At 45.1% G+C, this 17,887-nt stretch overlaps 1 protein-coding gene across 2 annotated transcripts in view; it reads right to left on the bottom strand.

The window, feature by feature from the left end:
* Positions 1-17,887, bottom strand: part of ALDH1A2 (aldehyde dehydrogenase 1 family member A2) — an 80,906-nt gene that overhangs the window by 27,985 nt on the left and 35,034 nt on the right. For both annotated transcript variants that reach the window (XM_066635119.1, XM_066635120.1), the window contains exons 2-4: positions 10,209-10,313; positions 8,311-8,451; positions 3,921-4,050 (exon numbers count right to left, since the gene is read on the bottom strand). In XM_066635119.1, the coding sequence (XP_066491216.1) occupies positions 3,921-4,050; positions 8,311-8,451; positions 10,209-10,313 (376 nt within the window). The remainder of the gene's footprint in view (positions 1-3,920; positions 4,051-8,310; positions 8,452-10,208; positions 10,314-17,887) is intronic.

Below are 17,887 nucleotides of genomic sequence, written 5' to 3'. Positions count from 1 at the left end.
AAACATTGATCTTTCTGGGGCTGGAAGCCTCCCTGTGCTTGGAAACTGAGCAGGCAGCAATGAAAGTTTTACTGCTTCCGTGCAAACCTCAGAAATCTGCGGCATTGAAAATGATCTGATGTTAACGTGGTGGACAAAAGCATTAAGGCTATTTGTGAGCCTGATTTGGATTCTCTGGCATTCTGAGAGAGTGCTTGCACATGTATAGACTACATATGGCTGCAGCCGGGATGGACGGACCATGATGCTAAGGAAGTCATGAGAAGGGCCTTGCGTACAGCTGCAGTAGCTAGAACAATCAGGCAGCGGCTCTCCTCATATGACAATCATGCACCTTTAACATCTGCTTCCTATGGCTTAGTCTGAGCTAGGGCTCATCTTTGGAACCCAGGACTGGCCCATCCATCAGGGTGTGTGTTTGCCTGCTTCTGTCTTCTTCCACGACTTGCCCTTCTCCTGGATGATAGCAACCTGGCTTTTGTGAAGCCATAACAGGCCTTGAGCTGCTGCAATACGAGTTCCAGATAGGACTGGGCCCTTAAAAAAACACATCCTAGCAGCATCACCTATGCCTCTCCGTGTTAATTTTTCCTGCTCAGCTGGGAACAGAAAGTCTTACACCAACTCCTATGATGTGGAATTACCTTCTTGAAATGACCCCCAGGGTATGGGAAGTGCAACAACGTCCTCGGTAGGAGACTTGTCTGATGCAGCAATCTTGAGCAACTCAGCACCTAATTCTGCCGCGAGAGCACTGTGGAAGTCACTGAGGGTGGCTTAATGTCTGCTCCCATTCAAAGCTGACCTTTGGCTGCTTGCTAACTTCTTTGCACTCTCTCTGCCTTCTCATTAAATGACAAGCTTCCTGCTAGGGCCTCTTGAATCAACCAAATTAGCTCCAGTAACCAAGAAAAGTTTCACAGAGACTTTGGACTGCAAGATTAGACCATTACTCAGTATTATAAAGGGAGAGAAAGAACACCACTGCCTTTTATACGACAAGATAAATCCAGGATAGCTGTGAAATCCCGCAGAAGAATCACTACTATGAAACAAACTCACCTGCTGAACCTACAAAAGAATGGCAAGGAAGACGCTTGGCATAAAAAGAACTTAGCATCCAATCCTACCCAACTTTCCAGTGCCAGTGTAGGCACAATGCAGCCCTGAGGAACGGGAACAAACATTCCCTTACCTGGAAGAAGCCTCTGGCTGCCCCCCTACCACAGGATGCAGTGCATGCCTCATTGGCATGGCTGCACCAGCACTGGAAAGTTGGATAGTATTTGACCCCTTAAACTGCAAAGTCCAGCCCAAGTAGGAATGCCAAGTTTGCTTACCAGATGACAATTGCTGGAATCAACCTTTTTGACTGGAAAGTCTTACTAGATCAGATCAAAGGCCCATCTAGTAGTTCAGTATTCCATTTCCCCAGTGCCTAACAGCTGCCTCTGGGAAACTCACACGCAGGAGAGAAAGGCACCCTTTCATCCCATCATTGCTGTCCTGCAACTAGCATTCAGGAGCATGCTGCCACTGAACCCAGAGGCAGCGCACAGCCATCATGACTCATTGATAGACTGCCTGCCATGAATTTGTCTAATCCCTTTCTAAAGTCATCCAACCTAGCAGCCATCACTGCATCTTGTGGCAATGAATTCCACAGACTAACGTGCATCATGTGAAAACTACCTCTTTTTGACCGTCTTAAATCTCCCACCAATCACTTACATTGGATGATCCTTAGTTCTAGTATTGTGAGACAGAGAACAAAACTTTTCTGTCTCCACAGTACACATAAGTCTCAGTCATGTCTCTCCTTTACGTAAGCATTTTGGGGAAGAGACCTCATCGTCACAGCTGCAGTGATTTAAAAAAAGAGACTGTAGCATCTCACAGCTTGAAATAATCTAAAGATGATCTGATCCAATAATTCATTTATCACATGGGGCTTTTGGATAACCACTTTCTTTGAGAGACCCATTGGCCATATAGATCCTGACTTTCTGAGTAGATCTTGCTACCTTTGTCAACGTGATGTTTGGGACAAAATTGGGGGGGGGTGGCAGTAGGCATTTTTAGGGTCACTCAGAGGCAGTTCTGCTTAGCCAAATCAGGAAGATCCCAGAAGGTGGGGACTGGCACTTCAGTGGAACCCTCTGTCAAACACTTTCAGTATGGCCTCTTGGAAATGGCAATTTATATCCAAATCTCTTTGGCCATGCAGCTGCCTGAGGACAGACTGAGAGGTAAAGTGCCTGGAATGCAACTGAGCCGAGCCACAAATTGGCTTTTATCTTCCAAAAAAGAGACCACATTTCCATGATCAGGGAAGGAAAATTGATTCATGAAAGTTCCAGTCATTCCTGTCCAAGAGCACTGCTGTGGGGAAACAGCTGTGAGTTTTGACTCGAAAACACAAAAACTGTCAAAGCCACCATTGAATATCTTAATCACACTCAGGGCCAATTCATCCATAGCAGAAGAGTGTGGGAGATTCTCCCCTGCGGCTGCTTCTCATGTGACTCTTCTCCCACCAATGGATGGAGGAACTGCATGGGAGGGGCTGGCTGTTTGCTTGGGAAGAACCATGCTAGCATTAGAGGCCGGACTGGCTGTGCATGTTTAGAGCAGTAAACGTGTATCATCTCAAAGTTGTCCTTACAAAAACCCTGTCTGGTAAATAAGCATCATTATCTCCCTTTTGCAGCTGAGGAGCAGCTTGTCTTAAAGCCACCTACAGTCCAACTCTAACTGTCCTGCCTGGCAGCAAAATGCAAGTTCTGCTATCCCAAGTACTGGCCTACAGGTGGAAGTGATGTTCTGCCAAGGGGGCGGCATTTTCATTGGAGAGTGCAGAGTGAAAGCCAGTGTAATAACTAGCAATAATAGCACAATAACGAGAACCCTACCCACCAGAGCCAGTAAGGCAGCAGAGAGAGGGCGGAATGGGGCAGGGGGTGGCTGGATTGGGGCCTTAGGAGGCATGGTGGGGCAGGCAGAAGGTGGGTTTCGGCAATGAGGGATCTGCCCATATCCTCCGCTCCGTTTTTGGCTCTGACATGCCCATGAGCCTCTACTCAGACTTGCGCCAGCAGAGTCAGGTATGTTTGTTTACCTCTCTGCCCCCGCCTGGTCTCTGGCTCCCTACCGATGCTGCACCCTGCGAGCAATCTTAGTTAGGACTGAGCCCTTAGTGAGTTCATGGCAGAGGTGAGACCTGAACCTGGGCAGTTTTGATTTGCTAAGTCCTGATCTTAGCCTCAGCATTACAGCAGCTTGTTCCCAGCAGCTTCATTTACAGGAACTTGGGTAGTGTGATGCTCATGCAGTGGTTCAGTTGAATAGTTGAATATGGTTCAGTTGGATAGCTGAAATCCTATACACATTTAACTGAGAGTAAACCCCATTGCTTAGAATGGGATTTTACTTCTAAGTAGACATACATAGGATTGGGCTGTTAGAGTGGACAACATTGGCCTATATCCAGATGGCCTACCAACTTGGTTCAATATAGGGCAGCTCCTAACTCTGTTACAAGCATCATATTCAAATATCTTCCTCCATGGTTCTTCTTAGGACACAGTTAGTGTAGATAAGAATGTAAGAAGAGGCCTGCTGCATGGGACCAACCCAAAATAGATTCATCTAGTCCAGTGTCCTATTCCACAGTGGCCAATCAGATGCTTTCAGGAAGCCCATAAGCAGGTCATGAAGGCAAGAGCTTTTTTGCCCTGTTGCTTCTCAAGCAACTGTGATGCTCGTTTTCATACTGCCTCTGAAACATGCCTCTTTCACAAAGACATCATTGTAAATAGTCGTAGACATGCCCTTAGTATCTTTTGGTAATAAAACTAAAACATCACAGATGATTCATATCATCACAGGCAGGGGCTGCAGCAGCAGAGGATTTGACTTACCCACAGGAATAGTCATCCCATGAATCTTATCTGCCCAGCCAGCATAGTACCGCAAAGTCTTGATGACACCCTGAAGGTCAACATAGAAAGCTTGCAAGAAGGGCTTCCCACTGTTCAGTGATTCCATGGTCTGGAGAACAAAACAGGCAAAGAGAAACACATGTAAGGCCCCACAATTACAAGACTTTCTGAGTTGAAGACGTAGTTGAAATGGATTGGCAACTGGTAAACTACTGCTCTTGGCAACTGGTAAACTACTACAATCCTGAACACATTCACCTGGGAGTAAGCCCAGTTGAATGCGGTGGAACTTATTTCTGAGTAAACATGCTTAGAGTTGCACTGTTGGTCTGTGACCCAAAAAGTAAAATGTCCTGCCCTCTCAACAGCTCACATAGCACATAATCCTGATGGAAGTTCTCCTGCACTGCAACGGAGTGACCAGAAGCTGTGCAAGAACACGATAGAGGCTCTGATCATTTCAGTGGGCATAGCAAGCATTCAGCTAGAGAAGTGTGAAATACTCAACTCCCCTGCTTGAAGGTTTGAAAGCAGAATGAAGGCAAGCATGAATGAAGACAAGACTTGCAAACATTTGAACCTTTGTGACCTGATTGGCCATTCACAAAGATTCTATTTCATTCATTACTGATTTGAAACTGATGGTGTGGACCAGGGATGAGGAACCTGCAGCCTTAAGGTAGCATGCGGTCTTTTAGGCCAAGGGTGCAAACTCATTTCTTACAGTGGGCTTCATGAAGCCTACTGAGAGTCGTAAGTGATATCATTAAGCAGGAAGTGATGTTATTAAGCAGATAATTACCAGAAGCACTTTTTTCTCATTAGTTCGTTAGAAACTCATTAGCGACAAATGGCGTTAGTAAAAATAAGCAAATCTTGATCATATTTTCAAGATATGAGAGAACACATGAGCTGCCCTTTCAGCAGTGACACTTCAGCACAGCTCAGCAGCTGAGAGCAGCTGGTGGTGGTGCTGGGAGAGCCCAAGGGTCAGATAAAGAGTTTCCGCAGGCCACATCCAACCCCTGGGGTCTTATGTTTGGCATCCCTGTTCTAGGCCATTAAGTGCAGCCTTTTGAGTGAATCTAAATTTTGCAGAACAAATCCTTTTGTTTTTATTAATATGGTTTTTTTCGTCTTTTATTATTTTTATTTTAATCTTAAAATAACTTTATTTAAAATACAAAAGAATAAAAGAAGCCCTGACTGATGTCCACAATTAAAACATTAGTAAATCATAAGGGCTATTTGGACATCTGCAACACTAGTGATTTTGTTCTAATGAGACTTTAGAATATACTGCACATACCTGTCTATAAAGTGATCACAGATAAGACAAAGGCGGGTTTTTAGCCAAAAATCATGGAATGTTCCATGACCCTTGGATAAGTTGGAGGGGAGGGGGTAGAAATAACATATTTTTTTTCATTTTTTGAAGTTAGTACATAGTAGTTAGATTTTTACAAAATAAGGAAGTTTCTTGAATATGGACTTATTAGATTACAGTACAGCAAACATAACACGGCCTGCCAACATGAAAAGGTTCCCCACCTCTGGTGTGGAATCAAGCTTTCGCGGGCATGCTTTGAAATGTGTGTAAAAGCTCCACTTGATTTTTTAAATACTGGGGTGAGCCTGTATCCTTAGCTTATTCAAGAGAATCTCCAGCGAGATTGTGCCTATAGACCCACCTTAATTCTTAACTTAATTCTCCCACTTTTAATGGTACCTGTAGTCTATGGCTTGGGGTAGCTGCCTCACCTTCCCTTTTGGCAAAGCCATTTTTGCCGCTGTGCTTGGTTCAACTAGGCAAACCTGGTTTTCTTTTTTATTGCATCAGCCGCAATGGAAACTGAAATCCTTCTGTCTGTAGAGTCTGTTATGCTAACAGCAGCCACCAAGGATAATAACCAGAATCCATAAAGAGAATACATCTCTCCAGAAAAAACTGTAGCAAGTATTCAAGGAGTCCTACCAGGGCTGCCAACACCCCTGCTGTGAACTGAGATATCTACAGTGTACAGCCCGTTTATTTACTGCCATCAAATTAACAGGCTGTTCTCAAGAAAGGCTCGGAGTCCTAACTAAACAAGCCATGAGTCCTTTCTTGAGGGGATATTCCCATTCTCCAAAGAAAGAAAGAAAAAAGATAGACGATCTTAAAGATCCTCTTAAGGAACCCCATAAAATTTCTGCCAATTGCTTAAATCACTTTTAAGAGGCACCATTATCTAGCCAGGATACTTCCATGAGGGGGGAAATGCATCCATGAAAGCAAGTATAACACACAAATGGATGTGAGCCATAAATCCAATTGATATACAGAGGGGCAATAGCTGTATTTTTTTCCCTGCCTTCCAACCCACCATTGAAGTCAATGGCATCCGCTGCGGCAGGCTCCATTCAAATAAAAGAATTTGGCTCTGGAATTGCAAATCCGACGACAGGCAGAGAGCTGACTTGATTTGCTGAGCCCCTCCCTTCTCCCCGTGGAGATTTTTACAGCATACGCTGGTGGTAAGATGATTTAAGTGTTGACAAAGCTGGAATTAAGATGTTTGCCGGCTTAGTTCAAAGCACTTGACATGTGGAAAATAACATTAACCGTGCCACCGTGTCAGCGCCGACCACATGTGCTCGGCCACGTCACGCCTGAACTCTGCAGTTCAGCATTCTGTTCAGTGTGCAGAAAAAGAAATGGAAATGGCTTTGCTTCGGAACCAAAAGTTATTATTTTGAGAAGCTTGGGCTGGCAGCTTCAAGCCTCAACTTGCAGGCAACCAAATGACCTCTAATTCTGTTGGAAACCAATCCACCCAAAACTCTTCTCATGGAAGCCCCAACAAAATGTGGAAAGGCTGTACAGGCACATGAATGTGCACACAAATAAAGTCTCATTAGCACACTGGAGCCCAACAGAGTTGCCCCTCAAGCCTAGTGGGCAATGTGGCCTAGACACAGATAATCCCAGGCCCATAGTGTCAGCACAGAGGAATTGAGCTATGAATCAGGAATTCCCCTGTTAGAATCTCACCTCTACCATGAACATATTAGACCTTAGACATGCCATTCCCACTTCGCCCCAGCTGCAGTACAAGGATCATAATATTTATTTAACTGAAGAGGTTTTGTATAGCACAGGCAATGTTAAGATAATAACGTGAAATGCTTCACAGTAAAGTTTACACAGTCCAAAAGTGAAGTACAGGACTGTAGTAATACAGGTGTGAAGTATTAATTAGTGGTTTGGTCCTTGCACTCTGTTTGGAAATTCCTGCGGACACAGAACATTGGGGCCCCTTTCCTGCACGTGGTGGATTGCTGGCACCAATGCCAGAGCTCCAGTACCTGTGGCAGCTCTGTGTGATTTTCTGATTGTGCGCCACCAAGTTGAGGTTCTCTTATCAGGTCCAAAGAGTCTACCCCCACCATAACTAAGAGATGGCCTTTGCTCAATGCCCCATTGCATACACTAAAATCTGCTGAAGGCCAAATCAGGCTGGCATGCAGGCCATGAAAAGAGACAGAACAGCTGTTTTACATTCCACAGATGTGGAACCCGCATAAGAGGGGATGGAGACACAGCAGAGCTAGATTATCATCTCTGCTGACACAACACATAAATGAGACTTCTCTTTAGGGATGGCTTTTGTTGGAGGAGGTTAAGCAGGCAGGGGGTTTGAAATTTTAGGGCACAATCCTAACCAGGTCTACTCACAAGTAAGTCCTATTGTGTTCAGTGGGTCTTACTCCCAGGAAAGTGAGGTTAGGATTGCAGCCTTAAACTTTCAAACTCATCTATGATTCTAATCTAAGATTTTATGTATATTTTTAAATCCTATTAGTCCCTTGTAAACAGCATCTGAGATAGTTTACAGACTTCCCATTTAGAAAGCAACTGAACATCAGGACAGAACACAGCGATTACTGGCTTCCTCAGGTGGCAACTACATATCACCTTGTCTGATACTGATACAGGAGTCAGTTCATGCCTCCAGATGACCTGGAAGCAGGAATCATTGAATATTACAGCCCAATCCTATTGGAAATTGGGAATTTTGGGATTGGGATTGGAGAGTGGGAATTTTGGAGGTGACAGACACAAGACTATAGTGACAGGCATGCTATCTTTCAGGAAAATTGGTCAGCCATGATTGAACTTGTGACAGAGGAACCCCAGTCTTCTTCTCTTGGGTTCTCCAGAACACCATCTGAAAACCACTAGTCTAGAAAGTAAAAGAGAAGCATTCTCATGTACATGGCTCCTCATTTGGGTCACTTAATTGTGAAGTACTAAGTGTGTTCTCAGGCCAGAAATCCCTACCACAAAGAAAAAACAGCCTCCCCCTATCCCTCACCAATGACTTACGGCAAGGAGTGCTCTGTCTCTTTCTACCAGATCTGCAAGTTTATCCAAGAGGCGGCCCCTTTCTGAAGCGTCCATCCTCCTCCACACGGAACCCAGTGAGAAGGCGAGGCGAGCAGCCCTCACGGCTTTGTCTGTATCGGGCTGTTAAGAGGGGGGGAAAGCAAGAGGCATAAACAAACATGGGTAGTGAATACCATAGCACCAGAAACTCTATTTGTTCTGCAGGAGGTAAATCTTAGTAGGGGGTGGGGTTGATGGACTATTGCACATAGCATCTCTCTTTTGAAAACCCAAGAAAGAATGGTTAGGGTCCTTCCTGGTGAAGTCAACACCCCCTTGTCCCTAGTTAAAGTAAAACTAAGGGGGGGGGAAGTAAATTGTGAAAGAGTTTCATTCATTCAGATCATTTGCTGAAAATAAAACCAGGAAGTTATCCAATGTCTCAAGGCTGACCTGAAGCGAGGTGAGGCAGATGCAGCCATGGGCAAATTTTGGGTGGAATGGAATAGAAATGACTCTGACTCACAGAGCACTATCCCTGTGAAGTTCTCCTATACCAGACCACTATTAGCATGCCCTTGTGGAGCTGCTGTTCCCATCAATGAGATCTTTGCAAGAGAAATACCTGAGATTGGTGACTATTTGTTGAAGCCTGTGACAAAACTCACCCTTAGCTGATATTTTGTGACAGTTGGTCTGTGACAGAGGGAGGACAGTGGGACAGGTTTAGATGAGAAAGAGATTTGTAAAGAAATGAAGGAGGGGAAGGAAGGCTGCCTGAATAAGAATCAGATCAAAATGAATATATTAAATTAGGAATTGCATTTTCTTATTACTTTTGTTTTATATGTTTAGTTATACTGTTATTGTTTCAGGTAAGGCTGAAGAGTTGCCTTACCAATGTGGCTTGGGATGCAATGCTATCCCACTTTCCAGCACAGCCACATGCAGCCGCAGTGCAACTGCAAGATAACAAATGTTCCCTGACCTCAGGCAGACCCCTGTGGCTACCCCCCACCACAGGATACAGCACATGCCCCATTGGCATGGCTGCATCAGCACTGGAAGGTTGGAAAAGATCGGGTCCTTGAACAATCAATCCCCATGAAGAAATGGTGGTAACGTAATACAGCCCTGTACACTTGAGTTTCTTGTGTGTCCCCCCAATTCTTTCGCCTGTGCCCTCAAGGGGTGACAGCAGGCTGGAAATTTCAGCAATGGGGCATGTCTCCAATTGGGGCAGGGTCAGCCAACCTAAGAGGCTGCTTGATGAGGTGCCCTACTGCCTACCTGCCTCCATCCACCCATCTTCACCCCTCCCTCCTCCTCCTCCTCTCAATCTCTGGAAAAGGAACAGGCAAATGGAGCAGAAGAGGAAGTGTGGTGGAGAGTACAGGTACAGCACTCTAGCCCACTACTCTTCTTTCATCCATGCTTTCTCTTCCATTCAGTTCCTCTCTTTCTTTTTGTACACAAGGAGGAAGCAATGGCTGGCACACTGCCAGGTATGGGGTGGGGAACATTTAATGTGGCAAAGCACTGCACAAGAGTGATTTATTGAGCTGCCTTAGGTGCTGGGAGGTCCTAGGCTGGCGCTGCTCTGGGGAGATACCACATATACATCCCTATTCTTCTCAGGTAAGGGAAGCCATTGAGTATGCCAGAAATGTACTAATTGTGCCCAGATTAACAGGACTCAGAGATACTGTTCAGAGCTGTGCTGCCCTCACCTGTTTTTTTTGGAAGGACCATCTCTGCTTTTTCAGAACATATGTGATAAATGGGTTTGCTGCTGCTATGTCACATGAAGGTGGAAAAGGAATCCATTTACCATCTGATTCATCCACAAATAGAGCAGGCCATACATCACAATGAATGGAGTCCTAGCACATGTTTACCTTGTCAGCTTCTTGCACTTCACAGATCTGTTCTCCCGTTGCTGGGTTGTACACAGGGAATATTTTTCCAGTCTCAGAATTTTGCCATTCATTGTTGATAAAAATCTGAAAAAAGGGATGGAAGGAGAGACCACATTTTAAACAGAGATAACTTTTTAAACCCTGATGTGACTCCCCATTCATTAATCAGAGATGGAAGCTTTGTTCTGTATCCTCTTGTTTACTCAAGGGTGATCTCCAGGTAGAGATGGCATCAGCTGTGATAGTGGTAGTGGTGGTGGTGGTGGTGGTGGTGATGCCAACCTTGGGAAACCTGCCCATCTTAAGCGGGTGATCTATTTCCATGATGAAGTGCAAATGCTGGGATTTAGAAATGTGTTTCCAGGTCACTGAATGGACACTCTGTTGAATGTTTGGCTTGTACCTGCCAAGATGGTGAGACTGTTGTAATATTTTCTATTAAGTTGTCTTGGCAAATGGCATATCTTATTTTGAGGGTGCCTCTTGTTAGTAATCAGTGTTTGATAATGAATCAATCTGCTGCAATTTTGCTTGTTAGTTTAAATATTTATGGATTTGTGTAAGAATGATGTCCATTGTTTGGGCACTGGGATATAAATATTGTAATAAACAAACAGCATTTAACCATGTCTAAATATAGTAACATTTATAAAAGTTGTATATGATGCTTTAGGTGCTGGTATTTCAGGAAAAATGACTGACAGTGTAGTCTTGTGTATATCTACTCCACTGAGTTCAGTAAGCACATATAATAGGACTACAGCCACACTTACCTGGCTTACCTTGAATTAAATGGGAGTAGGTCCCTTTTAATTCAATAGACCTTCTGAATAGGCATGCAAAAGTTGGGGCTTTAATAGGTTTAGAAATAAATTAACAAAAGAACATCAACTCTGCCACTGGTTTTTTGAATGTGTTATTTTTCCAGGGCCTTCAGAAAGAGTGAGATTTAAAAAATATAGACAGACATAAGTGCGTACATTTTAGTTTCAGAGGCAAAAACTAAAAAGCATTGTTGCCACTGTGGGACACCTCCAGGAAAAGGATCCACTGCAGGATTCCACCCGTGCCAGTCCTGCCAGCTCCTGCAAATTAACATGAAAGCTGCAATCCATCTGTCACTCCAAATCAACAGTCCCTTTGCAGCAGAAATAGGATTTAAACCCTTAAGTGGATTGCTTGAAATTGAAATTGGGATTCTCGTGGCACAAAGAGAAATTGCAAAACCCAAATTGTTCAAATCGCACAACGATCCGGAACGAAGGCGAAGCTATGGAGCTCAGGCGACCAAATACCCCGTCTCAAAACATAAACCGCTTCGTCATGGGAATCACCCAGATAATGTGAAATAATCTCCCACTTTGCTCTTCTTCAAGGAAAGAGGCAGTTGATTAAGATGGAAATGCCCTGTGTGGAATTAAGTGTGGCATTGATCCGAGATGCAGGGCTGGCTGACGACATTTTGGTGCCCGAGGCGGAAAATCCAAGTGGCACATGCACACACACACACCCCTCATGCACACATTAATTAACATGGAACACAATCTACCAGGAGGTTTTCTGGCGTAAATATCATTGAGGTGGGAACCATACACATTGAAATGAATACTCTGGCTCAGCTCTCATTCATTTCAATGGGGCATGCGCTAAGCTCAAGAACTTCCCAGTGTTTTGAACCCCACAGGTCGGACCTGTCTCCTGGTTTCCCATCCTTAGCAGTCCTCCACGCAATCAATCACCTGCGGGGCCTCTCCATTCAAGCAAGAGACACCTCAACACCTTTCAAGTACAAAAAAAGGCTTTCCCAGGATCTCAGCAACAAAAGATCTTTGTGGTAAAAAGAGAATGTTTACAAAGGAGACTGGTTTTAAGCAACTGAATGTCCAATTCAAACCATACATCAAAAACAAAACTCTACAGATTCTTACAGCATCTAGAGAGTAGAGACCCCGTAGTTATATCTGGGAACAGCTAAGGCATTCAAATAGGTGAGAAGGACCTAGCTCAGTGGTCCTTTTTTTCCAGTGGTCCCTTCCATTTGTTCTAAATGCAAGAGGTCTCTGGTTCAATCTCTGGCATCTATAGATGCTGGAAAACTGGAGAGATGCTGCGAATCTTAGCTAATACTGAGCTAGATGGATCAATGGTCTAACTCAGTATACGGCAAGTTCCTATGTCTTTAAAAAAAAAAATTGGGTACAAACCCAGCAGGAATTTCTTCTGCACAAGCCCCATGCTTCTGGTTATCAAATTAGTTATCACCATGGGCCTAGCCCTGTGTCAAGACTTGAACTCATGACCCAAGAGATGTCAGAGCAGCAATCCAGGTTGCGTACCACATTGCCACCCAGTTTTAGCTAAAGGAGGGAACTGCAGCCAAGACCATCATATAAGACCAAGAAACCACCTTGTGTTAGAATGCTGGAGTGGATCAAGACAAGAGATATGCTCCAACTCCAATAAATGCTAACAGGTCAGTCTTCAAGCAATTTAGACTTAACAGCAACCTGTTCTTCCTATTTATAGACTGTCTTCGCCTCAACTGCACAGCTGGGTCTGTCACTATTACATATTTATCTAATGCTATTTTAAAGGCCAATGACACACATGGCCATCACAATATCCTGTGACCATACGTTCCAATGATGCCATTTAGCAAGTGATGTTGAAAGTGCTCCCCCTCCACAACACTTGTCAGGCCACCCGCCATCACTTGGGTCTGTTCCAGCCTGGTTGTAGCCACTCCAAGCAATCTTAATGGTTTTATTCTATACACAACCAGTTACTGTGACAGCATTTCAAAACAGCCGTAACACTGAGCATCAGCCTGGCACGGAATGGAGGGAGAAGAAGGCTGGAGGAATTGCTACTGTTAATGGTTAATGTTCATTTCTTCCTGTTCCACTTTCTATAAACAAAGCAGGGCCAAGCAAGCTCATTACTGTAAACTGAGCGCCTTCAAATTGCCAGTAAAAGTGGAGTATTTACTCTCCTACCCATATAAAGAACCTCGTCCAAACTCTTGGAAGGGGTTCAAGTCTTGAAATCCAGCAGCTGGTGGCTTTACAAGCACAACTTTATGTTGAAATAACTCATTTTTTTTTGAAAGTTTTCAGCACTTGGTGTCAGGTAGTGCCATTCCACAAGCATCTATCCCCACCAAATTCTTGGACAATAAATTTGCGTTCACGGGATTTTTTTTTTTTTTAAAGTTGTCCAGTTCCAGTGGTTGTTGATTAAATGTTTAGAGCCTGTACATTTGATCTGACTTTCATTATGGCCAGTTCGTAAAAACGCCACGGGTCCAACAAGTGATGACACATTGTGTGAGCAAGGAATCCCTGTGAAGCCTCAAATTGGGTTTTCATTCCGCTCTTTTATTTTGGGCTTATTTATAGCGCCCATTGTCATGGGTGACTTTAAATCAAGGGGAATATTTGACAGCAAATGTTGCTATCGGTGGATTATATATAACTCATCCCAAAGACCAGATGAAAAAAGGGATAACCCCAGGAAAAGAAGGGCTTTGCTTCCATGTAAATCATGCTACAAATTGGACAACACCCAGAGAGGGTATTGTTCAACCTCAATTGTGAAGCCTATTCACAAGTTTACTATCCCCCTGGAATCAATGTTAATTAAGGCTGACTGCGGCCGTAAATCAGCCATTGGATTTTACAACTTAATTCAGCTTTAAGCGTATATGTGTGTGTGTGTGTATATGTGTGTATGGATATATATATATATATATATATTTTAAAAAGGTAACTGATTAACCACTCTGAGAATTTCCCAAGAGTTGCTGAGGTCATTTGTTTTGGTTTGAATCCCAGAGTTATATTTTGTGGTTTGCAAAAGGAGAAAAAGAAATTGGGGGGGGGGATCTTATACCCTGTGTCATGTGTTAGCTATGTGGCATTGTGAACAGTTAAGTAATTTAGCTTGTGGGGGCACCACCAATGAAATGGAACCAAGCTGGATGGGGGGACTGGGGTAGAATGATGGAAACACTTGATATATTTTTGAAGTTATGTGATAAGCACATAAACATTTGTTGGTATCCCCATATAGCTAAGTTGAGCATCATGAATAATCACTTCCAGGAAATGTACGCTGAGAAAAAGATAGAAGAGCAAACCATGACTGACTTTTTGATGAAAATGCCTAGGGATGCCTATGACTCACCCACTAAGGAAGAAGCCGAGGAGATAAACCCAACAGAAGATGAAGTGCTGGAGGTGATAAGAAAGGGAAGAGACGGCGCCGCTCCAGGTCCCGATGGACTAAATTACACCTTTAATAAGTTGTTTCAGAAAGAACTGGCCGAACCCCTAGCACTGGCTTTTAATAGAGCCTTAAGGGGGGAGGATAAATTTAGAGATAGTTTTTATGGAGGAATCTTAACCTTCATTTATAAAGAGGGGGACCCTACTCTGCCTAAAAACTGGGGGCCCATTACTCTGTCAAACATCGACTATAGGATTTTAGCAAAGATTTGGAATGACAGACTTTCCAAAATAGCCTCTAAGTTGATTATGAGGACCCAGACTAGTGCTGTCCCAGAGTGGAAGATGACCGATTCCTTAGTTCTGGTCAGAGAGATCTTTCAGATCTACAAATGGACCAATCTAAGGCCTTTGACAGAATAAACAGAAAGTATCTCTGGCAAACGCTGATGGCAAAGGGTGTCCCAGAAGTTTTCATAAACTATATAAAAACTCTGTATAAGCAGGCATCGGTTATGCCATAGGTAAACGGATGGGAGGGAAAAATCATACCCATAGAATCAGGGATACGCCAAGGATGGCCACTGAGCCTGTTCCTCTATGTTTTGACATTAGATCCGTTGCTGGCCATACTCCAGGCAGAGCCCAGAATAAACAGAATCACCATGGGTAGGGAAGGGAATAGCGCAGAGGCTGGGAATGCCATAAAAACAGTAGCCCACGCAGATGATGTGTACGTTATGGTTAGAGACGTGGATGAGATGGAGACATTGAAGGGAATACTAAATGAATACAGCAGGGCCTCAGGAGCGGTGATAAATGAGGATAAAACCAAATGTTATTCTCTTACCTCCAGGGGTAAAAAAAACATAGAGGTGAGGGCCATGGGGGCTGTTTTTGAAACGGATGAAAGGAAACAAGAGGTTCAAAAGGTGGAATCTGTAAAAATTTTAGGTATAATTTTTGGACTGAAACAAAGAGGGTGGGAAGAGAACTAGAAACTGTGGGCCTCTAAGGTGGAGGAAAAACTGAAGAGGTGGAAAAAATGGAATTTGAACCTGTACCAGAGGGTGCGTTACGTCAACGTGTATTGTGTTCTGATGGCGTCCAATTTGGCGGCGATCTATCCCCCACTGAAACAGGTGGTGGACAAGGTTACCCATCAGGTTTTTGTATTCTTGTGGGGTACTGCCTTCTTCCCTCTTGCCTGAGCAATGGCATATAAGAAAGTGAAATAAGGACTAGGGGTTTGGGCCCTAGGACCTTTGTTCTTGGTGACCTTTGTCTCCTATAACTTTGGCAACTGGGTGAAATGAAGGCGGAGGTCGCAAGAAGTGGGAGCCTTTGCATCTGCATGGGCCCAATTCAGAGACACTTGGGAAAAGACGACCTGGGGACAGAAATGGTGGACGAAAGAAGAGACGGGATACGTACTCACTCAGGCGATAAAACTATCTTTGCCGGAGCACATGAGGGAGGCGGTGACTCTGATGAAGGAGATGGGGCTCTCAGCCAAGCTGTATAAAACCAACGGGCTGGAAGGGAAACAACTCGAGCGTTACGTGTATGAAATGACGGTACAAGAGTTTATCATGAGGCCTCACCAAGAGAAACAGCAAAGTAAGACGCACCTTTCCGCGTACCTCTTGCAGGAGAAGGTGGCGCACAGTGTCTTTAGCGAGAAGAGAATCCCCTTTAGTTTATGGGAATTAAGGTGGAGGGCTTTCCATCAGGTCCTCAGGGTGGAAGCGGCAAACCCATAGTTGCAAGAAGATCAGAAGAGGTGCAAGAGGCTGACCTGTTCAGGGTCGGGACCCTCTAGATCAGTGATGGCGAACCTTTTAGAGACCGAGTGCCCAAACTGCAAACCCAAACCCACTTATTTATTGCAAAGTGCCAACATGGCAATTTAACCTGAATACTGAGGTTTTAGTTGAGAAAAAACAACTCATACATTAACATCTTTTACCTACTATTACTTGTAAGCCTTAATGAACTTTTCCTCTAGAAATTTGTCCAATCCCTTCTTAAAGGCATCTAGACAAGTTGTCATCATTGCTTCCTGTGGCAAAGAGTTCCACAGACTCATTACATGCTGGGTAAAGAAATATTGGCAGGGAGGGGGTGGCTGCAAGACCTTGCCACTGCTCATTTTCTCAAACAAGTAATTTTTTTTTAAAAAAAGCCCCACCCACAGAAGTGAGCTCTAAGGTTGCAATCCCAGCCACTCTTTCCTAGGAGTAAGCCTCATAGACTCTAATGGGGCTTACTTCTGAGCATACACATACAGGAGCGGGCTCCAAGGCTGCAATCCCAGCCACTCTTTCCTGGGAGTTAGCCTCATCCACTCAAATGGGGCTTACTTCTGAGTAGACAAGCAGAGGAGCAGGCTCCAAGGCTGCAATCCTAGGCACTCTTTCCTGGGAGTAAGCCTCATTGACTTTAATGGGGCACACTTCTGAATAGACACGCACAGGAGCAGGCTCCAAGGCTGTAAGCCAGGCACTCTTTCTTGGGAGCAAGCCTCATCCACTGTAATGGAGCTTCCTTCTGAGTAGACATGCACAGGAGCAGGCACTAAGGCTGCAATGCCAGGCACTCTTTCCAGAGGGAGCAAGCCTCATTGACTATAATGGGACTGACTCCTGAGTAGACATGCATAGGATTGGGGTCTGGCAGTCCAACCCTATCCACACTTTCCTGGGAGTAAGCCCCATTGACTTTAATGAGACTTACTTCTTAATAAGGCAGGACCAGCACCATGTGCAGGGCTGGCACCCCAAAGCTTGCAGCAGCAGCTTAGCTGTGCCTGCCCACACGCTGCACCTTCACGCTGTATGTGAACTGCCCAGCCTTACCCCAGACAGGGGAGGGAGGAAGCGCTCCCACTGGGCTGCTGGGCAGAGGGGGGTGATGTGAAAAATGTCCCCTCACAGAGCCTCTCAGCCTTCCTCCTCCCCGTGGCCTGGCTGGATGGGGCACCTTGGGAGCACACTTGGGTCTTTGGTGTCAGCCCCCCCACCTGATCTCCCTCTTCCCCCTGCTGTCCGTTCCTTTCCCCTGCCCTTGGCCTTGCCCCTCCCTCCTTTGCCCCGGCTGCTACCAAGCAGGAGGAGGCTGGCTTTGTGGCGGCACGGGCTCCTCAAGCCTTCCATGGCAGGCGTGTAGCCTAGAGGCTTGCACCTGTTTGGGGTGGAGGAGTGCCCCCAGTGGGTTGCTGGCCTCACCCCGTTCCCCCCTGCCCCTGCCCCTGGCCAGGCTAGGCCCCTGGATGCCTCCCAAGGCTCCCGGCCGGGGTTAGAGGCTCCTGCTCACTCTCCTGCGGTAAGGCGGGGCAGGCGGGGGACAGCTGGGGCGATGGCGAGCGTGCCTACAGAGAGGGTTCTGCATGCCCTCTGTGGCACGCGTGCCATAGGTTCGCCACCACTGCTC

The sequence above is a fragment of the Tiliqua scincoides genome, chromosome 8 (genome assembly GCF_035046505.1).
Source record: "Tiliqua scincoides isolate rTilSci1 chromosome 8, rTilSci1.hap2, whole genome shotgun sequence".
Taxonomy (NCBI): Eukaryota; Metazoa; Chordata; class Lepidosauria; order Squamata; family Scincidae; genus Tiliqua; species Tiliqua scincoides.
The sequence above is the reverse complement of the archived record's forward strand: the minus strand, read 5'-3'. Positions and strand labels throughout refer to the sequence as shown.